Source organism: Carya illinoinensis, chromosome 9 (genome assembly GCF_018687715.1).
Source record: "Carya illinoinensis cultivar Pawnee chromosome 9, C.illinoinensisPawnee_v1, whole genome shotgun sequence".
Classification (NCBI taxonomy): Eukaryota; Viridiplantae; Streptophyta; class Magnoliopsida; order Fagales; family Juglandaceae; genus Carya; species Carya illinoinensis.
This window is the reverse complement of record NC_056760.1, coordinates 3,036,200-3,056,563: the sequence shown is the minus strand read 5'-3', so window position 1 is coordinate 3,056,563 and position 20,364 is coordinate 3,036,200. Positions and strand designations below refer to the sequence as shown.

At 34.1% G+C, this 20,364-nt stretch overlaps 3 protein-coding genes, 1 long non-coding RNA gene and 2 other non-coding genes across 6 annotated transcripts; 4 read left to right on the top strand and 2 right to left on the bottom strand.

The window, feature by feature from the left end:
- Positions 1-4,975: 4,975 nt before the first annotated feature.
- LOC122277476 (VQ motif-containing protein 17-like) lies at positions 4,976-5,851 on the top strand. Its single transcript, XM_043087456.1, has one exon. It carries the CDS (start codon positions 5,082-5,084, stop codon positions 5,559-5,561), a length of 480 nt encoding a protein of 159 aa, XP_042943390.1. The 5' UTR covers positions 4,976-5,081; the 3' UTR covers positions 5,562-5,851.
- A 3,108-nt stretch (positions 5,852-8,959) lies between these two features.
- Positions 8,960-13,432, bottom strand: LOC122276056 (probable plastid-lipid-associated protein 13, chloroplastic). Its single transcript, XM_043085495.1, has 7 exons — positions 13,163-13,432; positions 12,483-12,604; positions 12,320-12,403; positions 12,072-12,168; positions 11,382-11,598; positions 10,630-10,682; positions 8,960-9,377 (listed from the first exon to the last, which is right to left on the bottom strand). Exons 1-7 carry the CDS (start codon positions 13,430-13,432, stop codon positions 9,282-9,284), a joined length of 939 nt encoding a protein of 312 aa, XP_042941429.1. The 3' UTR covers positions 8,960-9,281.
- Positions 13,433-13,597: 165 nt separating this feature from the next.
- Positions 13,598-13,670, bottom strand: TRNAA-UGC. The gene has a single exon. It is a non-coding gene; the product is annotated as a tRNA-Ala (tRNA).
- A 149-nt stretch (positions 13,671-13,819) lies between these two features.
- LOC122276058 lies at positions 13,820-15,442 on the top strand. Its single transcript, XR_006228748.1, has 3 exons — positions 13,820-13,961; positions 14,097-14,198; positions 14,290-15,442. It is a non-coding gene; the product is annotated as an uncharacterized LOC122276058 (long non-coding RNA).
- A 2,729-nt stretch (positions 15,443-18,171) lies between these two features.
- On the top strand, positions 18,172-19,056 carry LOC122276057. Its single transcript, XM_043085496.1, has 2 exons — positions 18,172-18,603; positions 18,777-19,056. The coding sequence occupies exons 1-2, from the start codon at positions 18,271-18,273 to the stop codon at positions 18,864-18,866; spliced, it is 423 nt and encodes a 140-aa protein (XP_042941430.1). The 5' UTR covers positions 18,172-18,270; the 3' UTR covers positions 18,867-19,056.
- A 1,103-nt stretch (positions 19,057-20,159) lies between these two features.
- On the top strand, positions 20,160-20,231 carry TRNAC-GCA. The gene has a single exon. It is a non-coding gene; the product is annotated as a tRNA-Cys (tRNA).
- The last annotated feature ends 133 nt before the right edge of the window (positions 20,232-20,364 follow it).

The following is a 20,364-nucleotide window of genomic DNA, read 5'->3' as shown; positions in this document are numbered from 1 at the left end:
CAATAAATAATTTAATTGTTTCAAATTTTTTTAAAAAAATTATAATCTAACAATATTTTATTTAACATTCATTTCGTATCATTTGTGTGGCTTAAGTCTTGCTTATCATCTAGAATATTTGACAAATTGGAGATGGTTCAACCCATGTTTTAAAACATGCATGTATGTATGCAATACATACACACACACATATATATGCTTTCAGTATATCAAATTAAAAGGGTCGAACTAGTACACTGATCAATTTGACCAATAAAATAAAGAAATGATAATATAGATAAATATGTTGATAATCAACCTCTCAACTATCATCTACTTTAATTAATTAGACTGATCATACTTAATTGCTTCTTCATTTTGAACAAACATTTATTTAGAACAATTATTGCGCGAGGATCGGATTTTCCTCCTCAATTTTTTTTTTTAATTTTTAAATATCATATTTGTTAAGGAATATACGATAAATAGTAATGTGACAGATTGGAGATGGTATATATGCATGATGCCTTGGATGGATTAAAATATATTATTTCACTGTTGCAATAAACTTGAAAGGTATTTGCTAGCTATGAGTATTTTATATATATGTAAGAATTGCTTAATGCATGATCGCCCTTGACTTGTAATGTCAAGGTCCAATTCCCTTCTCTAGTATTTATCAATATCATCTATCCCATGCCATGGCAGAGAATAATGACTTCATAAACCGTAAATCCAAAAACCAATTCATGTTAGAGATGGTGATGGTAACGAATATTCCTCGTTTACTTCCTTAATTGTTCGTCAAAATTTGCGTGTTTTGGTTTATGGAAGTGAAAAGGAACAGTTTAGCCATTTTGGATAAGTATGATCTATATGTCTGACATGACATTCTGCAAAACCTTGTTTAGTACTAGTTTTGTACAAATGAATATTAATTAGGACCACATGATATTGATTATGAAAACTACTGGCTACCAACTAACTAAGGCGATGGATTGATCTTTCAGAAATCGAAGAAGGCGGTGGAACATGGAAGAAGGGATAAAGTTGTGAAATGTATAAAGGTCAAAGAAAAAATAAAAAATGGACAAAATGGGCCGACGAAAGGAGGGATATAATTGTAAAAAAAGAAAGAAAGTGCTGAATGAAAATACTGATCAGAAGACATTCATGCTTGTTTAATAGTAGATATATATGAACACATCATCATCATGAGTGCATGAGTGGAGTATAAAACAGGTGAAATAGTTGAATCCGTTCATAATTCTCACTTCATGTCAATGTATGCATCCTTTTCTAATTTGATCTGGATCCATACATGTTCAATGACATCTGCAGTACACCATCTTCAGCTAATGGAAAAAAGATGGGAGAGAGAGAGAGGGCTCCGCACTCTGCAGCGATGCGGCCCACAAAAGGACTTGGAACCACGTCAATGGCAGCGTCTCCCCCCGCAACAGCAATAACTTAGCTAGCATAGGTTAAAGCGTACGCACGCGCACGTCTCCACGTGGCCGTTGCGATTCTCCTAATTAGTGGTACAGTACTGGCTACTACCAGTAATTTCATTTTTTGAAAAAATAAAAATTATAATTAAAGTGGGCCGGCACGAGGGTCTCGTGTGGGTGTGATGTCTTGGTTTTGCTGAGGCAAACACAGGAAAAATATAATACATGCGTGTGGTGTGGTGTGTGGGCCGGCGTCACATTATCTTTCTTGCATATGCCTTCACGTGGGCTTCCCCACCCCCACTACGGTTATAACAAAAGCAGAACCGTACGATCTCTCTCTCTCTCTCTCTCTCGACACCCATCACATACGAATCATCCAACCGTAGAAATAATGTGATTCTTATGTTTAATTTATTCATCAACATTAGTATTAATTACTTATCATTTATAAAAATATTATTTCTTTTTCTCCTAAAGTGCATAAGATTTGTTTGCTGTGAAATACTTAAAAATTAAAGTGCATAAGATTATTTTGAGTCTACAAAAGAATAAGGAGAAATTGATCTATTATCATTTTTATCATCTTTCTCTTGACGTCTTTAGATGTGGTATTAAATAATAAATCCACAAGTGAAATATAATAAATAATTTATAATCATTTAATATCACATCATAAAATGAAGAAAGTATAATAATAAAATGAACGATAAATAACATTACTCAAAGAATAATGACATCGATCCACAATATGCATTAAATTCCCAACTTTTTATATAAATATAACTTAAATAATAAGAATAAATTATAAAGGGTATCTTTGTACATTTATTTATTTTTTTCAATAAATCAATTTCTCATCAAAAGAGAGATTGGGATTATGATCGGTCACCGGGATCTACCAATAGGAGAGGGAAAGTAAAAATAGTAATTAAATTAGGCTTTGTAAATATATATTTGTCTTGATTTTGTTTGATGATAAATGATATTTGCATGCAATTTAAAAAATTGAATATATCTTGATACCTATATTAAAAATTTATAATTTTAAATAATAAATTCTACTTTTTTAAAAATAAAAAATTTACATATTTTTAAACTATATATAATATTACTCTTATTTTATAAATTTGTTTGAATTGTACCTTCCAACCTCTCTGTCTCCACATTCAGAAAGTCATTGTTCTGCACAGCCCATAATGACTTTTTTTCCTATCTACTCCCTTGAGAATGACCAAGTACACCTTCGTTTTCAATCTCACGAGATATGCTAAAATATAAAGTATTTTTATCTTATATTATCCCTCATTCTTACATAATCTTGTTTTCTTAATTAATTTCCTTGAAAAAATCTTAATTTTCATGTTGTTATCATATAGGGGTACTTGTTAGTCTAAGCATTTAATAAAGGCTGCCATTTCATCAAGGTCGCTTTCATGCCATTATATTCAAAATTTATTCTTCCTAAAACTTAGCCACGTTGGTCCATTAATTAATCCTATGATACCATTGTGGCTCTACATATAATGATTATTCAAAAAAAGAGTAAAGATCCCATAAATGTCACGAACAGTTGTGATTATATTTTATTATTATCAAATAGTAATAATGACGATAACAAGCCGACAACTCGACGAGAGAAATAAATATATAAAGTGAGTTTTATATATAGAATTCATTGAATTTTTTGAATAATATTAAATATACAATCAATATTATAAAACTTATTTTATACATTTATATCTTTGATACTGATCATCTAGACCTTAACATTCTGAAAAAATATTCTTAAGAGTTGCACTTAATTACAATAAATTACATCAAATTAACATTTTAATCGATTAAAGTACTATTAATGACTTGTCGCTGAAAGGGGTAAAAAAAAATCAGAGAATCTTCTGTTACTTAAAATATGGAACCGGAAGAGGGTTAGGACTCGGCCTGCAGGTTGGGTCTGCAACGCAGATTACGTACGGATGTCGTTTTGTGGAAGCCATGATTTCGGTTTGTATTACAACCACTCGCATGATTCGCATATTTTGGTGAAGGTTCCATTTAAGCCCACATTACAAACAGCTCCATCTCCATCCCCATGATTTTTCCCACCTCTTAATTTGACATTATAAGCATTAATGTTTGTCTTTGAAAATTACGATATTTTCGGTTTAGTTAATTAGGAAAGAGCTGTGCTATAATCATAATTTTTTTTAATAAAAATAATTTTATAAATAACGTAACTTTACAAGATACATTAAATTTATTTTATAATAAAAATAATTTCTAGACGTTGGGTTATTCTGAATTTTTTTCCCTAATAATAGGCGGTAACAAATTCAAATATTTAATTTCCAAACAAGAAAGCTAGGTCACCATTGGGATGGATTTGATAACTCAAAATATTTCATTAATTTTTGAGATAATCGGTATACTAATTTATGTGTTATCTTTTCAATATTATTCTATATATTAGCTAGGGAAAATGAAAGCAACTTGTACGTACAAATGGAAAAGGCCAGTTTACTCTTTAAGAGAAAAAGATGTGTTTGGGATGGTAATTAGCATATTAGGGGATTAATTTTCTTCTAATGCTAGCTCTTCCTCCCATTATGTCACCGACGACACACATCACATTACATTGTAATTATTTTAAAGCCATAATACTTTTGTAATTATGTGTTGATTATATTTTATTGTTTGATGGGCCTTATTTCACTATAAATATATAGGTTCCACTTCTACCATCGAGAATTTAATTCTTTAATTGAGATATATATATAGACGTACATAAATACCAAATATTATATATGTATACACACACTGACATGATTGTTTTACGATAGATTAATGTGCGGTCTGGATAGTGAAATTAGATGAGATAATTTTAGATGAAAGTTAAAAGTTGAAAAAAAATAATTATTAGAATATTATTTTTTAATATTATTATTATTTTGAGATTTGAAAAATTTGAATTGTTTATTATATTTAGTGTGAGAATTTGAGAACCATTAACATTGAGTCATGATCATTATATATATTAACGCCCAATTTTTGAGTAATGGCTGTTGAAGGGTCTAAACAAATTAAAATTAGAAAGAAAGAAAGAAAAAGATAAAAAGAAAGAGACGCCAAGAAGGACCTCTCAAATTAATGAGCCTGAACAGATTGTAAAACTTTAGAGAGATGGCCTAGACAACAAAGGGGCCTTTTGGTCATTACAAGAAAGATGAGATGCATTATTATCATGTTCACACACACACATATATATATATATCTAGGTCTCCCAATGATCTCTAGCTAAGTAAACTGCATATTCATAGACAAAACGTCCATTATAATTATAATTAGTATTTAATTCACAATTTGGGAATTGGGGGACCATTGAGTTCTGTCTACTTTATTGACTTTACTTGCAATCTGCCAGACAAGGATTCATTCACTACTTGCTCCCAACAAAAGATCATCAGAGCTCCCTTTTTCTCTTCTCATTTATTTATTTTTTGTCTCCATCTTTTAAAATTATCTCTATCTATTGATTGTCCTTCCCCTCAAACATTACTTCTCCACCCATATATATATAAAAGCATTCCCTTCAAACAAACACACCAACTTCTCCGCACCTCTTTCTTTCTGTCTCTCTTATCAGAATTTTCCATGGATTTGATGGCAAAGAAACAAACTTGGACACCCTGTTCAACTTCACCTCCCCTAGCCATGAGCCATGATTCAAAGAAAATATCCAAGCCCAAGCCAAAAATACGCATAATTCACATATATGCACCAGAAATCATCAAAACCGACGCAGCAAACTTCCGCGAGTTAGTGCAACGACTCACTGGAAAACCCACGGAAAAGGTCTGCAATAAGAAACGGAGAATTGCCCTGAGAGAAGAGCCAAGAAATGCTTCATCCGACAAGCCAGTGGCCAAACTGGAGCTCCGAGCTGGGTTTCGTGGTTTGGAGTCAAGGGAGAGAGTTAAGGATGAGGAAGGGATGTGGAATGGTGAGAATTCAGGTGGGTTCTTGGGCGGCTTTGCAGACTTGGAGGGTTTTATTCAAGAGCTTGGTGAATTCCCATTTCCTCCTTTGGATGCTTCGCACATGCATGGCTTGGGAGAAGCTCAACTTGCCTAGATAGTGAAGGAAATCAAATATTGGTTTTTCTTTTATGGCCTTTTCTTCTTTTTCATTTGTTCATGATTAATGTTTGATCGTCAGAACTTTGTTTTGATGGTTCTAGCTAGATGGTTTAACAGTTTTATCTTTTATATTGTATCTCTTTTTCTACTTGATCTTCTGAATTTCTGATACTTCAAGATCTTTCTATGCTGTAAATAGAAGAGCTATACTTTCAGGATTCTCCTTTTGCAGAGAAATCGCACTTAATTCTACATGATTACATTTGGATGCAGTAATCGAAAACATTTTCTCGACTTCCTTTCTTTTTTTAACGACTCCTTCGAAATTTTAGTTTGATATATTAGGGTTTTGTTTGTTGCTTTTGGATGGGGCACTGGCTCGATCTTGTCTCGTCTGCGTGGGCCTCCCTCTCTCTCTCTCTGTGAGTATTTCTGGTGAACAGCATAAGAACGTGCTGAGTTTTATATAGATAAATATGTTACTTTTCTTGCAGGACTTGCTAAAATTTTCATTTTTATGACTTTATTACCTAAGTCGCCTGTAGGTAGTTCTTATATATCCTGTCAAGACACAGACATCAAACTGAAAGTCTGAAACACAATTCATATAATTAACAAATTTCAGGCACATGATCTGCGTTTATAGCAAGCCCTATTGAGAACTTCCCATCTATGGGCTAAATGAGGTTTATAATTAAGTTGGCATAAGCAATCAGAATCACAAGCACGGTACTGATCAGAAGAGTTTTATCACTGCCATATATTACAACCAGTTTAATCGTGATCAGTTCACCTGATACCGTTGGTGTTGCAACGTACAATGCATACAATTGGATAAATGGAGTAGTCTTCATAGAAAAGAATAGATCTGGAAAGGAGATCATGTTGAATTACATGATTTCTGTGCATGAAGTTTTATTGGCAAACTGCAATGCTTTAATTTTTCTCATTCATATTCACTGCCTAAACAATCTCAACACATTTACTACGCGTAAATATGTAATGCACGCAGGACCAAAGTCTGAGTGATCTCTTAACTGCTAGGAGTAGTCATTTTCGTAACAGTTGCTCGCTAGTAGGGTTGTAATCGCGCCGAGCCGAGTTTTGACTTGTCGAATCCGAGCTCGAGGGAGCTCGGGCTCGAACTCGAACCTGAGCTCGAGATTTTTTTTAATTCTTTGTTCGAGCTCGACTCGATAAGTTAAAATCTCAACTCGATCTCGTCCCACAAACAAGTTCGAGTCGAGTCGAGTCGAGCTCGAGTTTGAATTATTATTTTTAATAAGATTTAATAATTAATAAAATAAATAAATAAAAAAAAGAATTAATATTGAATTTATACAACTAACAAGTAGAACCTCTATTAAATTATAAAATTTTAAAAAATTTATAAATAATTAATATCTAACTAGTTGATATTTATCCAAAACAACAATATATTATATGCCTGCATATATTATTAATACATACACTTAATATGATAGAATATATCTATTTTATATATGGTTTCCACATACTAGTATATGAAATTATTAAATTTTATCAACTAATTATTATACAAATTATAAATTATACCTATGAAGTATATTTACTATATAGACATAAGTAATTAGAATATATATTATATATTTAATTATAAAAGTGGTATACTTATATTACTACAAATTGGTCGCAAAAGATCATTTTTCTTGTAGTGTATTATTAGCTAATACATATATACATGCATAGGTGTACGGATATATTTATTAATATATGAATGAGTTTTAATCGAGTCGAGCTAACGAGTCGACTCGAGCATAAACGAGCGAGCCTAAACGATCCTTAGTCGAGTCGAATTTTGTTGAGTATGTGTCATTTACAAATCGAGCGAGTATTTGTTTTAATGAACGAGTTTTTTTTTTTCATGAATCGAGTTCGATTCGAATTTAATCAAGCGAGTACCAAGCGAACTATCAAACAGACTGGTTCATTTACAGCTCTACTCGCTAGCTAGCTCTTTGTGTACGTAAATGATTAGCGTGTACAAATCAACAAGAACAGATGGAGCTCTGATTTGATTTTTACAACTAATCTGCACGTTTCCCTTTCTCTATCTTTAATTTGGTTCATGTAGTCATGTACGGATAGTAACAGATATCATGAACTAGAACGTACTAGATCGATGAGCGCTATTTATATATATATATATATATATATATATATATATATATATATAAATATTTGACGATAATTTTATAGACTAACAAATTAAAGGAGAAAATGATGGGTGTGATCAGAAAGTTTGAGTCTTGGATTGCAAGTTATCGACCATCTGGTGAAATTAATCTCTTGTTTTTTTTTTTTTTTTTAAAAGAAAAACCCTAGCTAGCAGCTTGTCACCAAGTTTAATATTAATAATTGACTTGAAAACATGGGCAAATGATGAAGTCAACATATTTTGGTAAACTTTAATCACAAATTGCAAATATTATTGATTCCTTGGGCGGCGGTTGATTGGGATATTAATTTGGCCATTACATATATATATATATATATATATATATATATATATATAAATTTAAACTATTAGATTAGGATCGATGACATAATATGTTACAACTTTGGTGGCGTATACTAGCTAATGTGTTGATTTCTCTAAAAACAAAACTTCAGCTTCACTTGGAGGCTCTCAAGGGAGAAAATGAAAAGGCAAAGGCTGTCGATTGAATTTTTTTTTTTTTTTTACTTAATAGTTAAGTAAAATTTTTTTAATGAATTTGTGATTTTTATTTTTTATTAAAAAATATTTAATGAGTTTAAAAAAATGTTAAAAAACCTTAAAAAATACAATTTTTTTTTCTCTATCGGCCGGTGACTCTCTCGATGGACAAAAAATTAATGACTCCAGTAATAATTACTTGTTATAATATATATATATATATATGTCCTTACTCCTAAATAACAAAAATAAATAAAAAAATAAAAAATAAAATAGTCCCGGCCGCTTGATTTCGGGTTGAATCAAGGAATTAATTGTGAGTGGCATTAACAGATAATAAACTTTTAGAGAGATGATCACTTGTATTTCACTCTTATTTTTAGTGTGTAATTCATTAATTTGCATTATTTATATTCTGTTAATTATCATTTAATTTGCATCATTAATTATCAATGCATTGAATTTGTTGTTTTGAAAAATACAGTTGATCTAACAGTTAATAGTACATCAACACAAAACGATGGATGTGAGATCATGAGTGTTTTGTTCGTATATGGTACACAACTCTTATAAAAAAATCTTATCGGATTCAAATGACTAATTCGCCGTCTTGCTGACCCATGGGAATGGGGTTTTGTTTTTAAGAGGTTAAAAAAAGAGGCGTGGAAGAGCAAGACCAGAAAAAGAAGAAAAAAAAAAGGAACAAACAAGTATTAAATTGCCAAAGTAGAGCAATTTGTCTTACGGGTTGAGGTGGGTAACCCCCGTCAACTGCATGGTGTGGCTGCAAACATTATTTTTGTCAAAGCAGCACGGCACCCTTTAGTCAAGCTAGTTCACACCCCACACAAGCAAGTTCGTTCACATTTACAAGCTGGCAGTACTAGAATGTTCGAAGCAGCTCAGAGAGAGAGAGAGAGAGAGAGAGAGAGATATATATAGAAGAATGTAATTCTAAACTCTTATAGGGTGATTGAAGTAGAGGGAATTTTTCAGTTTTCATACATGTACAAATTCCTAACTCTCATACTCCGTAACGGATTCTGCCAAGGGAGACGGGGGCGCGTCCAATCTCGTTAAAACTTCAGGCACTCCAGCTGTATCCCTTATTATCTGTGCAAAAAGAATTTATATGGTCACAAAAATCAACAATTCTGGTACTAGTTGCTATTAGCTTATTCCTACAAATCAGGTTTTGACCAAACTCACAAAGTCTTCATTATCATCCTTTCAAATGACAGTAACATAACAGGATATGGTGAGTATAAATGTTATTAACTTATTTCACTTGCCCATCATCTCGGTCACCCCCTCTACCCCATTTCATACTGATTATTTACTGCAAATATCGTCCTCTTTTACTTTCTTTCTCTTCCTTTAACGAACTGGGAAGCCAAGTTTGCAACCACTATGTAAGTTTGTAGATTCTTCTTACATTCTCACTGTCTGTCACAATTTATTCATGATCACTTTGCCCAAAGGTAGAGGGCATGCACATGTGCATGGAATACACACGTGCATAGAACTCGAAGTGACCCTTAGGAAACTTTCTAGATTACAAGCATGAAAGGTACAAGAAGAAATGTTCAAGTGAATTAGTTTAATGGTGCTAATAGTATAAGGAATCAGCAATATGAAAGCTAGAAATAGGTGAAAACGGAAAAAATAAGAAATAAAAGACAATTTTTTTTAGAATTGACTTTTTCCTATCCTGCCAAACAAAAAGGCCCTCCACTTTTCCTTCAAGATTGGTTCCATGATACGAACGCATTTTTACCAAAACTTTCCCCTGAAAAACATTTCCAGCTCGAGATCCCCAATTAAAGCAAAGGTTATTTATAGAGTAAACTCTAATCACATTGATCAAGTTGCACTAAGGAGATGCTTGGAAAATGAGATAAGATGAGAATTTTGTGAATAGTAATAAGATGTAGTGAGATAGTTTAAGTGTTTTTTGGGTTTTGAGAAATGAGAGAAAAAAAATTGAATAAAAAATATCATAAAGTTAAAATATTGTTAGAATATAATTTTTGTTTTGGAATTTTAAAAAATTGAGTTCTTTTTATTTTTTGTTTAGAAATTTGAAAAAGTTGTAATGATAATTAGTTTGAAAAAGTTGTAATGATTAAGTTGAAAACGTTTCTGTTTGAGTGATGTTTGAGAATGAGATGAAATGAGTTGAGATAAAACTGATTCCCAAACATCCCCTAAGAGTTACTACAGCAATTGAAGATGGCAGAGGTTGATTTTCTATACATCATTATATACTTCTGCAGCAGTATCAGTGAGACAAAATTTCAAGGACAACATATATAAATATTATTCAAACTTGTTCAAGGAGTTTATGCTCAGTAAAAATACTTACAAGTATTTCATCATCAAGATAAGAAATCATAAATAGTCTCTGGAAAGATCCACCTGTACACAGGAAATGAAGAGCTCAGCATACAACTGAAAAAATACAGGTAAAATATGATAACTCTCATTGGATTCCATAAAAGTTTGAACTGTTACTTATCAAATTAACAAAAAAAGAAATTTGAACCATTATTTTCCATATATAACTTGTTTTATGAATTTATATTTTTCCAATGAGGCATTTGCAGGGAGTACTTGTCCGCTACAACAAAGGACGGCAAAGAAATTGAAACAGCATCACTCAATATGCCCAAATCCTGAAGAAAATTGTTGAGAAGTTTTGTGTGGGGGGAGTGGGAGGGGTTTCAGGAGAGACTGTGTTTTCATACACAAACCCACACACAAAGGATGTATAACATTTCTACATGAAAACCTCTGTGGCCCTCTGCAGGTTCTCACACCTCAGGCAGGTTTGCATGGTCAGTTGAACTCTTTATTTACAGCACCACCCAAGGTTACGCGCAACTAGTGGGAAGATTTAAAAAATCAACACTTTTTTTTTTTTTTTTTTTTTTTTTTTTTCTGGGATCATGATCAGTTGCTTCAGTTTCCAATTAAAATGATAAAAGTTATACATAATAGAACCAAATTAAGTTGATTTCCCAAGATAGATCTACCCAATGGATTGGTAGAAATCTATGATTTGGAGGTTCATTTGTTCAACTCCAGTTAGAAAAGAAATTACAAAAAAAGACTTACTAAGAGGAATTGTTAGCCCTGTGGCAACAACATCTCGAATAGGAATTGGCAGTTGTTGCATCGTATTAACTGCCCGACCAAAAGCACCTCTTAGCTGTTCTGGTACTGTTTCTTCAATAACTGTCGGAGATTCCAGGATCCCTTCAACATATTCCTCTTTCATACGAAGCGGTCCCTCCATGGATAACCTGGTGGATAGAATAAATTTGCTTTCTATCTGCATTTCACCAAAAAGCACTTCAGAATAAAAGCAAAAATGAGAAAACTAAAATGGGATGTAAAAGTCCACTGTGGCAAGCAATAATATGCCCACATTAACTCCTGTACACAAAGCTCTCAACAATTACAAACACAAACAAGGGGAGTTGATAAAATGTACAAAAGAAATCGTAAAAGTAGTGCCAAGCACAGAAATCACTTGGAACAACAATCTGAAGAACACTGATTTCAATCAACACTAGACAACTTTGCACCACTAAGCATATGATTATTTCTCTGCATTAAGCAAAAGGGCATTCCAAATGGGAAACTCCCATGCTTTCCAAACCAACCTTTCAACCCAAAGAGCACAGAATATATCTTTTTAGACATTTTCTGGATACTGAATCGCAAATAAACTTCCATGCAAGAATACCATATTGATGCAATCATCTACAGTGAGGACATATAAATAGACATTTAAGTTACTACCGAGTTAAGTAATGTCATGTTCACTGTAATCTTTGCATATCCTTCCTTGATCGTCACATCCATTTTTGACAAATTAGCCAAAGATGAAGGAAATCTCCTACAACAATACAGACATCAAACCAAGGCTATTAGCCACCACTCAATTCGACCAAATTTAAATGAATAACGGAAGGCTTTTACCATCACTTCCAAAAAGGGTGGTAAAGGTTGAAAATACTAGCAAACTGAATAATAAACAAAGTACTCACTCAAATATAAATTTAGCAGCGGATAATCCAGGACTTCCAGACCCAAACCACTCAAAATTCCATCTACCTTCTAGAAAGGGCGATCTGGATAGCTGAGGAAACAAGTTAGCATCTCATACTAAGTATATAGATATGCAAATTCTTTGCTTGAATAGGCACCTACGTAGTTGGTCTGGGCGTCGGATTGAGCCGCTCCAAGCCAGTTATCCTCTCATTCACATCGATGCGCTGTATATCCGTTGTCTTACCAGTTACTAAACCCTCAAAACCACCAGAATCTTTAAACTGGAAGCATGGCCCCACAAACAAATACCAAAGAGATTGAGCTTAAGAATTTACAAAATGCCATAATTTTCTGTACGAATCAAATCAGAAAATTATAAAATTATACCTATCAAAATCGCGGAGACGGACATAGAAGCTATGAATACACACTAAAGCTACGAATTCTTGCTCTTCCACATATCTTTGACTTAAAGCAAGAAGAAACAACTAATAAATGGTTTAAGTTCGATATGTATCAGGTCAAATGAATGAAACTAAGGACCAAGACAACCGAAGAAATGAAAATTACATAACATGCCAAAACTTTGTACTTCTCATTTCAAATATTTTCTCAGCAACCAAGCAGATTCGTAAAACTAAAAGCTTGTCTCTACTGAGTGAATTAAAAATAAAACTTACAATAATTGACTTAAGCATCGGATTGAAGAACTAAAGTAAACTATAGCAAATAAGGGAACCAATTTGAACAAGTAAAATCATGCGAAAATAGAATGAAGTATAAAATAAAACGTTCTGCTTCTATATTTTATAAATAGGAAAAAAAAAAGTGACACTCACAGCGAGAAGAAGGGATTCTTTAGCGGAAAGCCTCTCCATTTCCTTAGCGTAAGCTGCCGGAGTTCCCTGTACGGCCAGCTGCACCATTGCTCTGAAGAAGGACTTCCTGCCAATGCTCCGGAAAACGTACAATTTCCGATGAGACCCCGGCGATCTAGCGAGGGAGACAAGTGGAGTACCTGTGGCTGGGGTAGAGAAAAACTGAGACGAGCATTGGTGACTCGAGTGGATTGCGGAGATTGAGAGGAGCGAGCCTTGTAAGGACGCCATTGAAGGATGAGAGCTATAGCGGGAAACCCAAGGTCTGGAGAGTGGACCCAGTGAAGAGGAAAATGGTAACCAGTGGATGAAGGAAGGGAGAGAGAGACGGGACGACGTCGCTCCGAGGGTATTGTTCGTCAAGCTGAAACAATAGTTAGGACACGCGAGAAACAATGGAGATGCGGGGTATCGAACCCCGTGCCTCTCGCATGCAAAGCGAGCGCTCTACCGTTTGAGCTACATCCCCGACCTGGTTGAAATGGCTTCTATTAACTATATTTATTAGTTTAACTTTCTATCTACGTGAAATTCGGTGGTGCTTCTCTTTTCCCGCCATGGAAGTCGACTCAGAGAAGAATCTCCAGAGAGAACAATCTACCTCCTATATCTCCCTGTTAAATACCTCTTTCTCTTCCGTATTCATTAATTTTTAACTCTTGCATCTCACTAGCACTTTCCCCTTTCAATAGAAAAAAAATTATCAATAAACTTGTACTCTTACCATTGTCCAACTCTTAATAAATTCTTACATCTCCAGGTGCATATAGAGGTTTTTTTTTTTTTATATCTCTCAGAACCCTAACGCCATAGACTTTCTGCAATTTGATGACGGTTTTGACATCTGTTTGATTATTTTTTTTCGTGATTTTGACTTTGGCATTCTTGACTGCAGTATAAGAACTTTGAGATTCAGAAGGAGACGTACAGGGGCCAGCAGTAGAGCCAGATTTACTTTTCTCGTCTCCATTTGATGCGAACCCTCCTCCATAAAAAGGTACAAGAATTTTATATATTTGAACACTCATTACATGTACAGATGCTTAGATTTATAAAGTTGCTGCAATAAACAGTTACAATAAGTGCAGGAGATATGCCAGCTGGTGCTATGCAGAGAAGATCGTATCACAGGAGCGGAGGATGCTTGATCTTGGTGTTTGATTGTCGGTCATGACCGAGGTCTTGACTCGAGCCAGATTCCGTTACCTCTGTAGACTTTTGCTTGATTTACATTATTACTACATCCCCATTGAAACCCCAATTAACAGGTAACTCGTGCTTTTAAATCTTTGGGGGTATTTATTAACCTTTTCTGCAATCAAATTTGGTCCCAGAAATCTTCATTCATTTTGGTATTCTGTATTTTCGTCCGTTTTAAGTTTGAGTACCGTTATTCCCTTAACCTTACCGCTTAAATTACCTTTCTTGATATGAACCAAATGTGATATGGCATTCATCAAAAAAAAAAAAAAAAAAAAGTGATATGGCACCACTTGTTGAACCTCGATTGGTATCCCAATTTTTTTTTAAAATACATTCAAAATAAAAAAAGCGTCCAAAAATACAAGAAAATGAAGATTCAAATCTTAGCTTTACCTTTGTATTTTGTATTTTTTTATCTAAGCAGTAAGTTTTAGATTATCAAGTATCATTATTCTTTAAATTTTCTGTTCACTCGTGTACATTATTAATTGAGTTTTGTTATATACAAACGAATTTGGATATTGATCTGCATACCAAAACTGTTATCTTCATATTCAAAATTTAAATTTGTACCATTTTCATTAAAGGTTGATTTTCTGACTAATTACGTTGGATGGATGCGCATATTAGTGTGTAGAATCGCTTACTACCATATTTTTCCTTATTAATTGGACTTAGGTTTTAGCTTTTCTCCACAGAGCGAAATCCAGGGTTTTGGGACTTTGTGAGAGCTTGCTCATTGCCGTGTTGATAAACTCCGTAGGTTTTGTTAGTTACACAATATTTTGTAGGGGTAGTGTTAACGTATGGAATTTGGGAGTTCAAGTTTGTGGGGGAATGATTTGAAATTGTGTTTCTTAAAGGCGGATTTATAACTAAAAAGTTATTTACGACCAGGGTTTTGGGGTATTAGGAAATCAATATATTGGCACCCACTTTTTGCTTATTCATGCCTCCTTTGATAAGGTTTCATCTCATCTTATTTTATTTTATCTCAACATTTAAACACTATTAAAACATAATACTTTTTAATTTATCTTTCATATTTTTTTCATCTAATCATTATAATTTTTTAAAACTTCCATAGAAAAATACAAAAAAAAAAAAAAATCTCAAATTATAAAATAAAAATAATATTAAAAAATAATATTCTAATAATATTTTAATTTTATAATATTTTTATTCAATTTTTTTCTCTCATTTTTCAAAACTCAATAAAACTCTTAACTCAAATTATTTCACTATTATTCACAAACTATTTTACAACTATTAACAAATTTCTCATCCCACCTCATCCAAATAAGGCCTCAATTTCCCCGGTTTACAGTAGCTATATTTTGTTGGTTGAGAATTGAGGCCATGGATTTACCATTCATTTTGTGGGGGCATCTCGAATGCCTAGTTTAGGTTTTTATCATAAATTTCACAATCTAAGAATTTCTTGTTTGTTTGTTATGTCCAAGCAAGGTACTACAAATTAGATAAATAGAGTTCGGTGAAGTAATTTAGAGATTTGTTGGGTTCGCAGTTTGCACAGTTTGCAGTTGGATTGGAAGAAGGCAAGGAATGCATCCTAGGTGGAACCCTGTACAAGCACATGAAACTCAAACCTTGTGTTCTGGATGAGTACTCCAAGGAGCTATTGTCAATTGTGATTGACTATGAATGAGTTTATTTGTCATATTTAGTTTTCATGATTGAGATTGGAGTTTTAGATGGAATAGCTTTTCATTGCAATATACAGAGATCTGCGACTCGACTTGTCAAGCCTCATAATTTTATACCCAGATGATAAGTTGGTTTTACAAGAAAATAGTGGAAGAGTTAAGCTTGCTGGGAATGTGCCCTTAGCATCTGTATATGTAACAAGTTTGTTTCATGATAAACATATCATACCGTCGGAAGAAAATTCATTTTCAGAATCTGATCGTAGTAAACTAGTTTTTTTGAAGCTATTGGGAAATTTTCTTTTGTCAATGAGTTGCTCATGTTTTTTCGAGCCAGTGTGATTTCAGTCATCTTTAGTTGCATTACAGTTTGTCATTCTAGAAATTTAGTCCACTTTTAGGTGGAGATGTTCTTGGGGGCTTAATCTATGAAGTTCATTACTCCTTTTAAATGTTCCGTATTTCTAGTATGATGAATGCAGCTTTTGTTGTGCTGTTTTTTATACAGGGGTGAGGGGTTTGAATCAGGTTCTCCCATTTGGAGATCAGATTAGATCTTATGCCATTTGGTCCAGAGGACCTTGGCTTGTTGAACTGTTCTTTCAAATCATAATATAGGTCTAATTGGTCTTTGTGGTACAATTGATTGGATAGTTTTCATCAAAGTATGTGAAATTTATGTGCGGAATTAGCAGTGAATGATCAACTTTGTTATTCTTATTCTTCTCAGCTTTGCCTAAAATTTGAGTTGTGGTTGATCTGTCTTGTATTTTTTTTTTCCGGAGTACAACTTGGTATTAACCATTATCTGTATAAAGCATGTTCATTGGCATTGACATGGTGCGCATGATAGGCAGTGTTGTTGCTTTGCATGGAAAGGAAACTGACGCTGGCTACATTTTGGTTCAAGATATCCTAGAGGCTGGCCTACCACGGTACCACCTCAGATAGTCAGATAGAGCTTCCCCTTAAATCAAGTATGATCTGGTTTACCTTCCTCCATTTTTACTTCTGCATGTTAGAAAAACGGTCGACCATGAAAATATGTCAAAAGGGGCTCGACCATGAAAATATGTTTATTTTATAACTAATTTTTAACAATTAATCAATGTAATTATACCACTTCATTAAAGATAATTTTAATTTTATACAACTACTTTTCATTTGAAATGGAATTGTAAGAGTTGTAAGTTTATCATTTTTCTCAAACTTATAGGAGCGTTGAAGTTCATTGACAGGTTATTTAATGATAGTGATATGAATCCAATGTTTTTCTATCCAATTTTGCAAGTTGACACGACTAAAGGTTATCAGACTTTTGAAAGCGGCTACACTTATTTTATAATTGATAGTTATTAACATTTTATGTTCAATTTCTCACAGATTTTCACGAAGTCAACTTCTAACTTCTGAATGCAACCATATTTGTGAAACCCACAGAGACTGGAAGGGAGCCAGCGAGTGGATCTCTGAAGCTTAAGCCTGAGGAGATAACCATGGTTGTAACATAGGATACATCGATGCTTTTTGTCCCCAAGTATATTATAAATTAATGTTCAAGAACTCTTCTGTTAATGTTGGGTGCGGATGCATACATTTTCCTTACCAATTCTTAATACTTAAAAGCATCGGAATCTCATGGTGCTGCAACCGGGCTTCAATTGTTGAACCTCGATTGGTATCCCTTTAATTTTTTTTATAAAAGAGTAGCTTTCAGGTTCAGTTCAGAAGTTATAATTAAATGTTTGTACATGAAAAAGACGAACACATGGCTTTCAAACAATAAATTAAAAATGATATATCCCAAACCCATATAAAATATCGTTGCCCAGATTCGAACCAGATCCAAATTTTATGCCACTTGCCACTAGGCGGCGCCAACATGTGTCAACAATGATGTTGGGGGGCAATTTCCCCATCTTATCTAATTGGAATACGTTTGTATTCTTATTGCCCATCAGCGTCTGACGTGCCTAACATCATTGATCTATTAGGCTCCTTTGCTTTCCCCAACGGCTATTTTTTTTGTCTTGACATTATATTCAAATCATTATTTGCGTTCCCCAACGGTCCATTTTTCATGTAATAAGACACAAACCCAACGTATTATTGGTACTCCCCCGTATATTTATGCATTTCATTTTCACATCCCTGTCTGAACTTCATACATACTAGCAAATTTTTCTCTCTTTTTCTATAATGGACTCCTCTAGCCCCGCCAAGGTTCAACATGTGAATAAGAAGTCCTCCGATGAACTGCTCAGAAAGTTTGCCGAACTGGATTCGGATTCCGCCGAAGAGGCACCGGTAAGGAAAGAGTTGAGGGTGTTAAAACCCCGGAAAAGGAGCAGGAGAACGAGAGAAGGTGATCAGTGTGAGAGCCCATCAAATAGTAGTGCGAGCTTACTAGAGAGGAGGTCGCTTCTTCCTCTGGCAGTGAAAAGGAGGTCGGCATTGCTTCGGCAACTTGGGATTGGGAGGTCACCCTTCAGGGCAAGGGATAACAAATCCATTTTGGGGAGAATTGAGAAGGTGAGCTTCTTGTTTGTATTACCCTTCAAATGCGTTTTTTTTTTTTTTTTGTTTAAATCCTGCTGTGTTTCAAATCTTACATACACAATTATACATTTCTGGTGATTCCATACGTCTTTTTTTCTTCGTTCTTATTCTTCTCTAATGGGTTACCTGTGGAAAAATCTATGCAGACATGGCATAAAACCGTAGAAGGGGCCTCAAAAGTTTTTATGGAGAAGCATTACCACCGGCATAAGCGTTTGATAAATGACATTGTTTAGATTGAGCTGGAGTTCTCACTTACTTGGAATTTTAAAGCTTTTCGATTTGCCATTGCCTTTAGATGGGAAGGGGAAATATGCTAATACGCCATTTGTACATTGGCATTAAATTTCATATCTTGTATTTGTAAGTATATCAGTATTCATTTCACCAAACCAATAAGGAATAAATCAAGATGATTCAGCTCTCTCTCTCTCTCTCTCTCTCTCTCTCTCTCTCTCTCTCTCTCTCACGCCTGTGAATATTGAGATGATAAATGGGCATCCATCTTTACAGTACGTTGTACAGTTGAACTCAGAGCTCTAAAGTCAAAATAAATAAATAAATAAATTGTCCTTGGATTTGTTGGCATGGACCACAGTTGCATAGTAGAAAGATTTGCAGAATAAGCCAATAATTCACAAGCAAAAAGTAGTCTTTGCCCGGAAACCAAGGTGAATCGAAACACAAGAGTAACAAAACTGAACTAAGCTATGAAGTATGAACTTATATGCACAAGATATCACGTGGTATTTACATTTTGACTTGAAGTTTCTAAATATATTTCTGTTTAGAATTTTACAATAATATGGATAAGAGAAGTTCGAGTAACTAGGCAGCTATTATTGAAATACGGAGAGAAGCAAAACCATATGGAGACACATTATACATGGTTGAAAATTGAAATATAGAGGTCGAGTAATGATATCCGGCACAACAAATTTCACAACACATGTTTTAAAATATGGCACTGGTTTTTCTGGTGAGCAGTTGTTCATATGATATTAACGAGATCAGAACCGTCTAATTTAATGGGTTGGCAGCAACAAAAATGATAAATGCTAACTGTACAATTTGGTACTCTTTGGGATGAGATGAGAAGATGTAGGTAAGCTGAAGGGGTGAATACAATAAATGGGGGGGGCTTTTGTGAATGTGAAGAAGCACAATAAAAAGTTGCTTCACAAGTCGCATGTGTGTTTCGCCCGTTGGACGAAAACAACATACCTCTAACACAACTACTACTCATCCTCTGCTTTTTCCTTCTCTAGACAACAGAGGTGTGTCAATTTATAAGCCACACTTACTCAACTCACACGTGTCCTTTGCCCACATCATGGTTCATCATCTCACAACACTTTGTCCTGTCCCTTGGGTGCACCTGCATTGGAGCAACATATATAATCTGGCAAGCATATGCACCGGATGCATTGCAAAATGCTAACTCTTCACATAATTGCAGTTGGATTCTCATGGCATCTTCCTTCTTTTAAATAAACTAATATTTCTTATTTATCTTCTATCACGTACAAGGGTCCATAGCTCAGTGGTAGAGCATTTGACTGCAGATCAAGAGGTCACCGGTTCGAACCCGGTTGGGCCCTCTAGTAAAGGTAAATGTATTTTTTATTTTTTTAAATATTTGTGGGGCCCATGATGAAGTGGAAGCGGGTCCCACATCCACTAATCTCGGCTTAATATAACAAATTAGAATTGGGAATAATAAAAAAATGATTT

Bases quoted from the DNA above. Each gene is read 5' to 3' on its own strand.
- LOC122277476 (XM_043087456.1), top strand. From the start codon at position 5,082: ATGGATTTGATGGCAAAGAAACAAACTTGGACACCCTGTTCAACTTCA.
- LOC122276056 (XM_043085495.1), bottom strand. From the start codon at position 13,432: ATGGCGTCCTTACAAGGCTCGCTCCTCTCAATCTCCGCAATCCACTCG. The intron at 12,404-12,482 runs GTAGGTGCCTAT...TCAGCTATCCAG, and splicing joins CCGACGCCCAGACCAACTAC to ATCGCCCTTTCTAGAAGGTA. The intron at 11,599-12,071 runs GTAGTAACTTAA...GGTGAAATGCAG, and splicing joins ACATGACATTACTTAACTCG to ATAGAAAGCAAATTTATTCT.
- LOC122276057 (XM_043085496.1), top strand. From the start codon at position 18,271: ATGGACTCCTCTAGCCCCGCCAAGGTTCAACATGTGAATAAGAAGTCC. The intron at 18,604-18,776 runs GTGAGCTTCTTG...AAATCTATGCAG, and splicing joins TTTTGGGGAGAATTGAGAAG to ACATGGCATAAAACCGTAGA.